This window comes from Vulpes vulpes, chromosome 14, assembly GCF_048418805.1.
Source record: "Vulpes vulpes isolate BD-2025 chromosome 14, VulVul3, whole genome shotgun sequence".
In the NCBI taxonomy this organism is placed as follows: Eukaryota; Metazoa; Chordata; class Mammalia; order Carnivora; family Canidae; genus Vulpes; species Vulpes vulpes.
In genome coordinates, this window is record NC_132793.1 from 29,084,502 (window position 1) to 29,097,835 (window position 13,334).

Below are 13,334 nucleotides of genomic sequence, written 5' to 3' on the forward strand. Positions count from 1 at the left end.
AAGTTAACTTGGAGACTGTCCCCAGGGGCCTCCCTTAGCAATGATCATTACCCGTCTTGCCCCCTCAGCCTTGCAAGTGTATATTCTGTACTGATTTTATCAGCACCCTGACAGGGGATCCATCTCTCCAGGGAGGATTCATATTAATAAAGCTTCTGGGACTGAGAGGTAAAACCAGATGCTGGATTATTAATTTACAAGGAGAAATAACTGATAAGAGAACTGGAAATGTGAAGACTTCACATCAGCAGTGCCTTTTACTTCTGATAGTAGAGTTACTTATGTGGGTAGCTAAACCACAATCCCATTTCCGATCTATCAACTTGCAACCACAAATCACTGTCATAGAAACCAAAATACTGACAGCCCAGGTGATGGGCAATGCTTTCCTTATAGACAGTCTTACACAGAAAGCCAAATATGCCAAAAATAAATTTTGAGCATGGAATCAGAGCTAGGGAAGGTAGACAAAGCAGTGGGACTGGAATGCCCAATGACCACCACCTGCTATTCTCCACATCTCTTCCTGTTTTAGGGATACCTTTGCCATTATTATCAACCAGGCATTGGCTTATGGGCTCCTCCTCTCTGTTGCATCTGTGACCACCACCCTCTTCAACAGCTAACTTCCTTCTTTGTGCAGCAATCATCCCATCAGGATACATTCAAAGCCTGCGGGTCTGGAAACACATCAGATTCCTTCAGATAAATTTTCCTTTTGATTCTTTAGTGAATTTAAACATGGGAAAACTCCTTTCATGAATAAGTTCTTAGGTGATCTTTGTAATAATAGAAACTGACCTTAGGATCTCCTCTCTACTATCTCTTTGTCCACTGTTTTTATCCAACCAAATGAGTTTTTTTATTTTTTAATTACAAATGGATTTATTTCCAGAGAGTGAGGTTGTTGGAGAGCAGCCCCTTGAGAATTAACAGATTTTCATCCAATCAGCAGGCAGACAGCTACTCAGGCTTCTGAATGATATAAACTCTAAGTGTTGGAGCTGGGAACAGACCATGGAAAGGAGCAAAATGCCTTCCTATTTACAGAAAAAATAAAAACAACACAACAACTACAAAAAAAAAAAAAAAACAAGCTGTTGTTTCACTAGGAGAATGGAAACCATGGGTTAAGATTCTTCCAATTCCACCAGCACTGCGGTTGAATACAATTCCTATCAGATTTGGGCACTTGGCTGTCTGCCAAACGTGAATGTAAAGGTCATAAGATTTCTTTTTCCCCTTGAATTTTTGGTTTTTTAAAGATTTTATTTATTTATTCATGAGAGACACAGAGAGAGAGGCAGAGACCTAGGCAGAGAGAGAAGCAGACTCCCTGTGGGGAGCCCAGTGTAGGACTCGATCCCAAGACCCTGGGATCACGACCTTAGCCAAAGGCAGACGCTCAACCACTGAGCCACCCAGGTGCCCGAATTTTTGTTTTTAGATTAAAAAAAAAATGTTGTATCAGAGGTTGCTAACCCAGTTTGATCCCCCAACATAAATTATATATACAATTCTTAAGTTCATATATAAACTATCTAAACGTGAATTTTTATCAGCACCGCAGACAAAGACAAGGCATTATGCTGCCCTGGCTTCTCTCTCACTCTGCTCCTGACTTTGGTGTTGACAGCATTAACATGTTCCTCCAATGTGTTCCTCCAGGCCCCAAAGCAGGATATTAATGAACTGAGTGTATTATCTGTTTAATTTCAGAAGTGGGTCAAGTTTAAGAGAGACTTTGATAATTTCAAGACTCAGTGTATACCCTGGGAAATGAAGATCAAGGACATTGAAAGTGAGTGTTTTGGTGTCACCATTTTTAACTGGTTTATAAAAGAGTTTCCAAGGGCTTGCATTGTGTTCCTGACCAACTGATCAGGTTATTTCATAGGTCCTGTTGTATTAGAAAACAGAATGGACTTTGAACTAGTCAGACCAAGATTTAAATTGTGTTTCTTCATTTCCTGATTGTGAGAGCATAGATAGGTTGGTTAACACCACAGAGTCTCAGGTTATTTATCTGAAATATCCATTCCACAGATTGTTGCGAAAACTGAATCCATCACATACATAAAGTAGTCAGTACTGCTACCTTCCTCTTTCCATAACGTTTAAATCCTGCCATCTTTTCTTATGCCAGGTCATTTTGGTTCTTCAGTGGCATCATATTTCATCTTTCTCCGATGGATGTATGGAGTTAACCTTGTCCTTTTTGGCTTAATATTTGGTCTAGTTATCATCCCAGAGGTAAGCCAAGAGCTTCCTATATCTTTAGATAGTGATAAGGCTTATCATGACCACCATCCTCATTTATATTAATCAAATGCACTCCATTTTACAAAGAATCAGTCATTTATTTTAAATTCTATACTCCCATCCTTTGCCCAAATAGTTCAGGACAAAGAATGGAACCAAAATACTTGTGTTCTTTTTTTTTTTCCTTTTTTCTGAGTGTTCGGCTTTACTGAGAGCATGGGAGTCTACAGAGGAGGCCCAGGTGCCTGGGGATAAGTGCCTGGGGATCAGCCAGAAGGGCAGTGGTCCAATGGGCAGCCAGGGATATTGTTTCCAGAACCTGGGTTTCCTGAAAGTGTGACTCTCAACTCCACCCCAGCCAAAGCCTTTGGGTCAAACATGGTGGCATAGCAGGGATGATTGCAGTAGGGCTTGCCTTCATGCTCAATATGGCTCCCTAATGTCAGCATCTTTTCACATTTCTCACACTTCAGGCAAGGACAATGCCAATTCTTCCCCAGAGAGGTCACCTGCTAAGCCACACACACCTGGTGGTCCACCCAGGATTTCAGCTAGCCCCTGCACCCCATGGGTGGGGAGGGGCATCTCCAGTCCCCTAGGCCAATCCAGCCAAACACACAAGACAGGGGCACTCAAAATACTTGTGTTTCTTTTTTTTTTTTTTCTTTTTTTTTTTAATACTTGTGTTTCTAAATTAAGAAGTGAACCCTACATTTTTCTATCTTTTGTTTTACTTTAAGATCAGTGGAGATTGGGGCTCCTGGATGGCTCAGTTGGTTAAAAATCTGCCTTCAGTTCAGGTCATGATCCCAGGGTCCTGAGATCAAACCCTACATTGGGCTCCTTGCTTAGTGAGAAGCCTGCTTCTCCTTCTCCCTCTGCCTGCTGCTTCTCATTTGTGCTCTCTGTCCAATAAGTAAATAAAATCTTTTTAAAAATCAGCGGAGAATTAATATCTTAGTATGTTTTTTTCTTTACCCTGAAAAAAAAAGAGAGAATGCATTGTATCATAATATACTTTTTTTAAAACCTTGTATTTAAATAGTACTCCTCACTATTCTCCCAGATATAATTTTATTACAGATGTAGGTGCATTCCTATCTATAGATGATAATTGAGAGACAAAAGAGGAATAAGCAACTTGTGTGAAGTCACACAGTAAGTTTGTAGTGAATGAGATCCCAAGTCTCCAGAGTATTGGCCTGGGATATTTTCCAAGGAAAATATAACAAATTAGAAGATTTATGTGAGGAACATCATAAGCATTACAGGACAAAAATACAACTGAATAAACAGCAGGACACGTTCTTCGAAGGAAAGAAGTGTTTGTATCTTCTCCACGCATCATCCTATCTTTCTGTCCCTACACAAGGTTCTGATGGGTGTGCCCTATGGGAGTATTCCCAGAAAGACGGTGCCTCGGGCTGAGGAAGAAAAAGCCATGGATTTTTCTGTCCTTTGGGATTTTGAGGTACCATCACCAATATGCCAATGCACTCCTATTATGTGATTGTAAGGCCTAACATTTGTGTGGATAAATGTGAAATATTACATTTGGACATTGGAAAACCAGTGCTTAACTCACATTCCCCACTATGCAAAATGAGCTAGCCAACCATGTCCTCCTAAGTCCCTTTCATGGGTCCTTTCTGCAGCCACACACACTGCTCCCTTCTCTCTACCAGATCCATGTAAGTGATCCTACAGGATGGTTTTCTCTGCCATACCCACATTAAGACTCCAGGGCTATTGAGAGTTCAGCCATTCCCAAGCTTTGCATGACATCCTCAACTGAATATCCTAACTGTTCCTCAAATTCAACATCTACCCAGCCAAATCCACATTGTTTTTTCCCATCTTCTTTATTGGAACCACCATTCACCCAATCATTCAAATGTGAAAACTGAAAGTCATTCTACACTTCTCCCTCTCCTCACTACCACCCTCCCTCCCACAACAACCAGTCAACCACTAACTCGGTCTTGACTAGGTGCCCATTTCTCTACCTCTCTTGCCTCTTCTTTGAATAATGTCCCCACCATGCCAGGACATGTTAGAATCTTCTGCTTTCTGCTTTTTGGCTTGGCTCCTAAAAAATCTCCATTCCTTCTGCTGCCAGAGTGATCTTTCTGAAATGCAAACCGGACCCTGTCACTTTCCTACTTTGGTATTCATTTATTCCCATTCCCAACAGAATAAAATTCAGTGTTTTGAGTCAGGTTTATGAAAGAACTGTTTGCCACGTGGTTGCTCCCTCCCTCTCCCACTCCATTTCTATCTCAGACTTTATGTTCTAATATTTATCAAGTTTGGGGGAAGTCCCTGAGTGAATCACATACAAGTGTCTTCCTGCTTTTGTTCAGAACACAGCCTGGGACACCCCTCCCTCTTTTGAGTCCCCTGACCCCCATGCCTTTATGGGGCTTGGTTCATAGCTCCAAGGAGTTCCTTTGGCTGGGAGGCCAGGCTGTGATGGTTCAGACAACAAATCATTGCTGCTGTCATCCATCACACTCATAGTCAAGTTCAAGACTTTTCAGGTATGTGTGGAAGTGAGTGGGAATATTTTTCCAAGTCATTTGGAATAAGGATGTTCCAAATAGCTACTATACTTCTAAGTAGTATATACTACTACTACTACTATGGACTACCTCTAAGGATTTTTTATTCTTTATTTTCGCTCAAGGGCCCCTTTGAAAACACATCCTACCTGCCCAAAGCAAACTGAATTTATTCAACAATAATCCTCTGTTTTGTTGTTGTTGTTGTTGCTGCTGTCACCAATGATAAATCTTTCTCTCGCTTTCTTTTTTTTTTAACGTGTTTTTTAAGTCGTCTCTACACCCAAAGAGGGCACGAACTCACAACTGCGAGATCGAGAGTTGTGTGCTCCACCAACTGAACCAGCCAGGCACCCTTAGTGTTTGTTTGTTTTTTTTTTAAAGTAATCTCTACACTCAGTGTGGCGCTTGAACTCATGACCCCAAGATCAAGAGTCATATGCTACACTGACTGAGCCAACCTGGTGCCTCTAAAATTTAATTTTTTCAGCTAAAATAAAAGCTTTGGAAAACTTATATCCATCACCATGACAGTGGTAGTTTCTCAATGGTTAAATGCTTTTCTGATGAAATCAATGAAGATATTAACAAATGTGATTTTTAAATAATGGCATAAGAAGTGTATCAACATTTGGCAGATTTTTATAATTCACAGAACCATTATTTTCCACTTGACCAATACATGATGCTACAAAATTATGTGTGGCTAAAAGATCCTGTATCTTGATAGTAGAAGATAGAGCAATTAAGCTTTAAAAGCTTTAAATCCTGAGATAATTTTAGACTTAGAGAAGAGTTGCATAAATAGTACATAGTTCCCATATTCCCTCACCCAGCTTCACTTTATGATAACATATACCCATGGAACAATTATCAAAACTATATTAACCTTGGTACAATATTATTAACTAAAATGTATTTATTTGGATTTCATCAATTTTTTTCACTGATAGTCCTTTCCTATTCCAAGACTCAGCTTAAAATCTCATAATGCATTGGTCATGTCTCCTTAGTCTCCCCCAAATCTATGACAATTCTATTTTTTGGTGACTTTGACACTTTTGAGGAGTACTGGTCAGTTGTTTTGGAAAATGTCCCTTAATTTGGGTTTATCTGATGATCTGTCATAATCGTAGTGAGGTTATACATTATTGGGAAGGCTACCACAAAGATAACGTGCCCTTCTCAGGGTGTCAAGCTGGGGTCACATTATGTTGATACGTGTTATTGCTGGCAATGTTAACAGTGACCACTTGGTTAAAGTAGTGTGTGCCAGAATTCTCTACTGTAAAGTTAGTATTTTTCTCTGTTTAATTACCCAGTATTTTGGAGAGTACAGTGGATTTTAATGTAACAAGACATGAAAAGTTTATTATGTGATTCAGATTCCACATTACAACTAATATTTCAGAGATGGCTATTTATTTATTGAGTTTAAGTATCATATCAAAAAAGCAACAGCCTTAAGTATATGAAAAAGCTATTAAGATTTGCCTACCCTTTCCAACTACATATCTGTGTGAGGCCAGAATAATCTTGTTTTCTCTTCAGCAAAGATGTGAAAGAAGTACTAAAATTCTAAGCTAATATTATACCTCAAAGTGTACTGATTATACTTCAAGCCAATTATGCCTAAAAACCAAAAAACGCCCAAAACTTGAGATTCAGATTAGATTGTGAGCCTTATAATGTATTGTTTTCTTTGTAAGTTTTGTACTGAGAAAGCTCATAGACTCCCACCTACTTTCAGAATGTTAAATTAAGACCCTGGAAGTGTGAGGGGAAAGAATTTGGAGTTCTCTGTGCATGTGTGCACAGACAACACACACACACACACACACACACACACACACACACACTCTTATCCCTAATTGTATCCCAAATGTTATCTCCTCCCCGTCCTGTATCTTATATGTGTTCTGTATAATGGAGAATAAAGAGAATGAAGGAGAGATATAGAGACATGGAGAGACTCTGGAGCAACTGGGAAAAGTAAAAGGAAGAGCAAGAACCCCCAGAACTCTTCCTTTCTCCTATTAAACCTCTGAGAAAGAAATCCCCGGGATCCCTGGGTGGCGCAGCGGTTTGGCGCCTGCCTTTGGCCCGGGGCGCGATCCTGGAGACCTGGGATCGAATCCCACGTCGGGCTCCCGGTGCATGGAGCCCGCTTCTCCCTCTGCCTATGTCTCTGCTTCTCTCTCTCTCACTGTGTGCCTATCATAAATAAATAAAATTTAAAAAAAAATTAAAAAAATTAAAAAAAAAAAGATCTTTAAGAAATCCCCAGTAAAATAAAAGTATCAGATGACTATCTGCGCTCAGCATACAAACCCAGCGCATTTGGACTTGTCCCACAGGGCTACATCAAGTATTCTGCTCTCTTCTATGGCTACTACAATAACCAGAGGACTATCGGGTGGCTGAGGTACAGGTTGCCCATGGCTTACTTTATGGTGGGGGTCAGCGTGTTCGGCTACAGCCTGATGATTGTCATTAGATCGTAAGTATGACCATCTCTTTTACAAGCTTTTAATTTTCTTCACACAAACAGCCAACTCCTATGGCCACTGTGTGCCTCCTTACCTTCCTGTGGGGGTTTAGAGAGAAACCAAGGAAACGTAGAAAGCAGATATGGATTGTCATATGTGGTACAAAAAAACATAAACAGGGTAATACAGAAAGTTTTGGGAAATGGAATAGAAACATCTTTACATGATGCTGAGAATGGCCAGTCCCACTGAAAGTCTGGGGAACAGTAGTTTACACAAGGAAGAGCATGTGCAAAGGCCCTGAGGCAGCAAATATCCTAGTGAATTCTAAAACCTATCAAAAAGCCAGTGTGGCTTGAGAGAGAGCATATAACTGGTAAAGTAAGGCTGGAGAAGTCTTCAAGGTCTTATTTTTGCTTTCCCCAGAGCTCAGCTTCCTCAGAAAAATTCTCCTGCTCCTCTGTGACTCTAGCTTACATGTGTGTACTGAGCTCCCCACTTATAAAGATATCAATAAAAAAATGCAAAGGAATGTATGTGGTGTGATTAACCTTGGTGTCCTCTCTGGCACTCAACTCTACACGTCTTCATGGTCTTTGGCCTTTTAATAGGTCTATGCGTCTTCATTTATATTCTCTGAAGAAAAACTCTGCCTTTTTCTAAGCCAGGGGACCCCAATCAGCAAAGGCTGGTGCAGGGTGGGGGGCACAGTCTCCTGCACAAACCTGATCACCAGCGCCCACCCACCCTTCGCAAGGCCACATGAGGTCACTCCTCCAAGAAGAGCACAGGTAGCTGTGTCTGCAGAAGAGTAGAGCAGAAGTTAGAACCTCTGGAAGGGCAGTGTGCAGGCCTAGCATGGCTTTCTATCACATCATCTGAAGAGGAAATGCTGCTGTTCACAAGAGCCTGCCCAGCACATGATAGTGACCCCTGGGTGATAGGTGGCTACCCAGTCAGATCTATCAGCGGAGATAGGCTTGGTTTTATTCCTAGCCTTCATGTTGTTACAATTTTCCCTGTTATTATTCCAGATAAATATAGGGATACAGAAGGTTTCCCTGATGAACCAAAAAGATAACTGAGTCAACTAATCCCCCGGGATAGCAAATCCCAAAAGCCAACATATAAGCTAGAAAGGCACGAACTCTCCCATGCACTCATTGTATCTGATAGAGGACCTGCTTGGAATTCTGATTCCCACTGGGCTGAATTCCAGGGGCACAAAGAAGAATGAAGATAGGTAGGATAAAATGGGTGAGTAATAAGGCAGGCTCAAGGTAGTTTCAACCAAGTTTGCTTAAGAGAAGGATGTACATGTTACCTGGTTGCAGTAACAACTATCTCTATTTATATCAGAAAATAAATATCTCTTCTGTTCAAGAAAATAGGTTAATTAGAAGAAGACATTCCTATTTGAGAATAGAGTCCCATAAGGAGTTCTCAAACAACATTGGCAAATGAGTCAAGCCACAGGAAATCAAATGTCAGGGTAGAAAACAGGGTTAAGTGTCCTCTATCCTGCAGGTTCATTGTCCAGATAATACCATGTGTACTTGCTGTGGACTCTGAATCTGGGGGGAAGGCACCCTGGCTATCATTAGCCCAGTTCAAATCATTTTGGCTCTTTCCTCTCATTGGATGTCTGCTACTTGTGCCCCAGACCAGCTGAGGCCAAGGTTCCCTTGGGCTAACAACAGTGGTATGCACCCAACAGGATGGCCAGCAATACCCAGGGCAGTGCAAGTGAGGGGGAGAATGCTAACTTCACATTCAGCTTCAAGATGTTCACCAGCTGGGATTACCTGATTGGGAATTCAGAGACAGCTGACAACAAATATGCCTCCATCACCACCAGCTTCAAGGTAGGCACCCCAGGGTAGTTCCACTTCCTGGGGAAACTCTGGGTCACTCTGCTCATTACAAGACTTCACACAGCCTAGATACAGTAGATAAGGTCCACAAGTAATTTGTGGTAAGAGCTTTACCAGAGGTGTGAGCCCAGCTTTCAAGCCTTCAAGAAAGAATGCTCATGACTTGTACCCACCATCCGTTTCCTGATATGGCGGAGAATCATGGATGCTGGGACCCAGTCCTGAGTATTTCCTTGTGAATCTCTTTTCTGCCAGAGAAACTGGAAGGACTCATTTGGGGCTGCACTTCTCAACCTTTTATGCATGCTTGAATCACCTAAGCAGTTTTCAAAGTCTTTTAGCCCCAACCCCCTAGATATTCTGGTATAATTGGTAAGGGGCTGGGGGATTCCTGGCATTGAATTCTTTAAAAGCTCCCTGAGTGATTAGAAACCCCAGAAAGAGTTGAGAACCCTGGTTTGGGTGGGGTTGGGGGAATCAATTAAATGTGCAACAACTCCATGCTTAATTAAGCTAGTATGCCAAAGCCCTGCACATCTTATTTTTTTCCTCCATGACTATAAAAACTATTCACAGTTCTTGATAGTTCAATATTTCTCCCATCTGATCAGTCAGACTTTCTTTCTGCCAGGACCTGCCAAAGGTCAGATTGTTGTAAATCTGTGCTTAATTGTCTTGTCTTCTTCCCTCTCCTCTCTCCTAGCCCTTCCTGGCAGCTACCCACTCACCAATGCCTACAAATGGGAGGTACACCCACCAGGGGCAGAACTTGGGCTCAGCAGCTCACTGCAGGGGTTTCATGAGGTCACAGTCCTGACAGCTTGGCAGTGGGTAGCTCAGGGAGCTTCTCCCTGTGATGGGGGCCACTGACAGATCATCCAAGGGCAGGAGAGAGGTCATCGTGTGCTTTGCCTCTTCCTCCAGGCCTACCCAAGAGAGACAAAGAAAGTCAAAGCCTATGAAAACACTCTGAGCATCTGGGAAGGGGAAGGCTTTTACTCTGAGTCTATTAAAACCAGAGATAAAGAGGGATCCCTGGGTGGCGCCGCGGTTTGGCGCCTGCCTTTGGCCCAGGGCGTGATCCTGGAGACCCGGGATCGAGTCCCACGTCGGGCTCCTGGTGCATGGAGCCTGCTTCTCCCTGTGTCTCTGCCTCTCTCTCTCTCTCTCTCTCTCTCTCTCTGTGACTATCATAAATAAATAAAAATTAAAAAAAAAAAAAACTTTACAGCCAGAGATAAAAAATTAAAAAAAAGGGGGGGGGGGGGCAGCCCCGGTGGCGCAGCGGTTTGGCGCCGCCTGCAGCCCAGGGTGTGATCCTGGAAACCGGGGATCCCATATCGGGCTTTCTGCATGGAGCCTGTGCCTCTGCCTCTCTCTCGCTCTCTCTGAATGAATAAATACATAAATCTTTAAAAAACAGAGATAATAACTTTACAAAACAGGGCACATGTGAAAACTGCATGAACTAATGTATATTAACTGCTTGATAAATTAAACTTGAATCCAAATACAGGAATTGTTCATTGATTAGAGAAGTCTCCTAGGCACTTTGGTAATCAGAAGACCTCATTTACTATCTTGGGTCTGCCACATACTATTGCTGTCTTCATAGAGAGTTACTGACACAGAATGCAAAGTTTGTAATAAAATATCGAGGGGTGCCTGGGTGGCTCAGTCGATTAAGTGTGTGTCAGTTGATTTCAGCTCAGGTCTTGATCTCAAGGTCATGAGTTCAAACCCCACATTGGGCGTGGAGCCTACTTAAACAAACAAACAAACAAATAAATAAAATCTATTGTATTTTTATATATAACGGCAAACAATTAGAAAATAATTTTAATCCCATTTACAATAAAATTACATAAATTACATCAAATTTTTAGGGATAGATTTAAAAACAAATGTACAAGACTGTTATATCAAAAAATATAAGACATTTCTGAAAGAAATTAAGAAGCCCTAAGTAAATGGAGAAATAAACCATGTTCATAGATTAGAACAGGAAGCAACAAACTATGGCCCAGGGGTAAACCCAGGACTGCTGCCTATTTTTGTAAATAAGATTTTCTTGAAATAAATCCATGCTTACTTATTTCCATATTGTCAGTGGTTGCTTTCATGCTACTATGGCATAGCTGAGTAGTTGTGAAAGAGACCACATGGCTTGCAAGCCAAAACTATTTACTATATGGCTCTTTTTATAAAGAAAAGATCTTATTTATTTGTTTATTTATGTATTTAAGAGAGAGATGGTACAAGTTGGAGGAGGGAGGGACAAGTAGACTCTGTACTGAGCACAGAGCCCTATGCGGGGCTCCATTGCACTCCCCTGAGATCATGACCAGAGCTGTAATCAAGAATCTGACACTCAACCAACTAAGCTATCCAGGCACCCATACTATATGACTCTTAATAGAAAATGTTTGTAGACCCCTGGATTAGAAGACTCAGGATTATTAACATTTCATTTTAATCTATTTGATCTATATATTTTTTAAAGATTTATTTTTATTTATTTGAGAGAGAGAGAGAGAGGACCAAGCTGGGAGAGGGGCAAAGGGAGAAGCAGACTCCCTGCTAAGCAGGGAGCCCAATGTGGGGCTCAATTCTAGGACCAAAGGCAGGTGTTTAACCAACTGAGCCACCCAGGTGCCCCGATCTATAGTTTTAAAATAATCCCAAACTGTTGCTAAGATCTCTCTGGGCCTTAATATCTATGACATGAGTAATAATAGAAACTATTCCACTGGCTTGTTTTTGGAATTAGGAGGAATAATGCAAAGCAAGTGTTTAGCACCACATCTGGCATACAGTAAGTATTCAATAAATCTAAGCTTTTGTTATCACATGTACCAAAATGGCAATAACAACAGACATATCTTCTTGAAGAAAATAATTCTCAGAGTGCCTGGGTGGCTCAGTCAGTTGAGCCTCCGACTCTTGATTTTGATTCAGGTCATGATCTCAGGGTTATGGGATTGGGTCCCTTCTTGGGCCCTCCATGGGAGTCCACATTGAGTGCAGAATCTGTTTGAGATTTACTCTCTCCCCCTCTCTCTGCCCCTCCCCCCTACTCATTTGGTCTCTCTCTCTCTCTCTCTCTCTCTCTCTCTCTCAATACAGAAATAAATATTTTTTAAAAAGAAAATACGAAAATAATTCTCCATAGGGCAATAGTGCCCTGCACCACCTCCTTTACATTATTTCACTTACAAAAATATAGTCAGTAGTCATTTCAGGAACCCAACAATGATAGTTCCTGGCTTGTCCTTATTCACATCTTATTTTTACACATTAAGGAATCGATAGTGGATGAACAAGAAAGTAACAAAGAAGAAAATATCCATCTGACAAGATTTCTCCGGGTTCTAGCCAACTTTCTCATCATCTGCTGTTTGTGTGGAAGCGGGTACCTCATTTACTTTGTGGTGAAACGATCCCAAGAATTCTCCAAAATGCAGAATGTCAGCTGGTATGAAAGAAATGAGGTAAAACACACATCTCTATAGAAGTGAATATTGAGGGAAAACATGGAAATTATCCTGGTCTCTATGCAATTTAGCTAAACTATTGAAAATCTGGATTATAGGACATGTTTTATTTTTTTTAATTTTTATTTATTTATGATAGTCACAGAGAGAGAGAGAGAGGCAGAGACACAGGCAGAGGGAGAAGCAGGCTCCATGCACCGGGAGCCTGACGTGGGATTCGATCCCCGGTCTCCAGGATGGCGCCCTGGGCCAAAGGCAGGCACCAAACCGCTGCGCCACCCAGGGATCCCTAGGACATGTTTTAAAAAGTGAAATTACATCCCTTTTCAGTCCAGTTGCATGAACATATGAACAAAGAGTAACCTCTTATTAGGCTTTTGTAGGTTGTTAAAGCTGTGTTATAATTAACAGGTCAGTCAACTAAATAGTAAGTTGTCTTGGCACCAATTATTAAAAAGGTGACCCTTTCTTCACAGCTCTATAGTGCCATACATCATAAATCAAGTATCTGTTAATGTATGGGCTCTCTATTATATTCCACTGGTTTATCTATCTGTTCCTGCACTAAAAAACACAGTGATAAACTATGACTTTAAAGTATGTCTTGATGATCTCTCATCAAGCTCCACAATAAAACTCATCAAAGTTTCATTG

General features: G+C 41.3%; 1 protein-coding gene across 1 annotated transcript in view; it reads left to right on the top strand.

Moving 5' to 3' along the window:
- TMC2 (transmembrane channel like 2) overlaps positions 1 to 13,334 on the top strand; it is a 55,437-nt gene that overhangs the window by 18,816 nt on the left and 23,287 nt on the right. The window contains exons 5-10 of the mRNA XM_026012269.1: positions 1,720 to 1,801; positions 2,147 to 2,253; positions 3,635 to 3,733; positions 7,181 to 7,323; positions 9,030 to 9,177; positions 12,489 to 12,677. Of these exons, the coding sequence (XP_025868054.1) occupies positions 1,720 to 1,801; positions 2,147 to 2,253; positions 3,635 to 3,733; positions 7,181 to 7,323; positions 9,030 to 9,177; positions 12,489 to 12,677 (768 nt within the window). The remainder of the gene's footprint in view (positions 1 to 1,719; positions 1,802 to 2,146; positions 2,254 to 3,634; positions 3,734 to 7,180; positions 7,324 to 9,029; positions 9,178 to 12,488; positions 12,678 to 13,334) is intronic.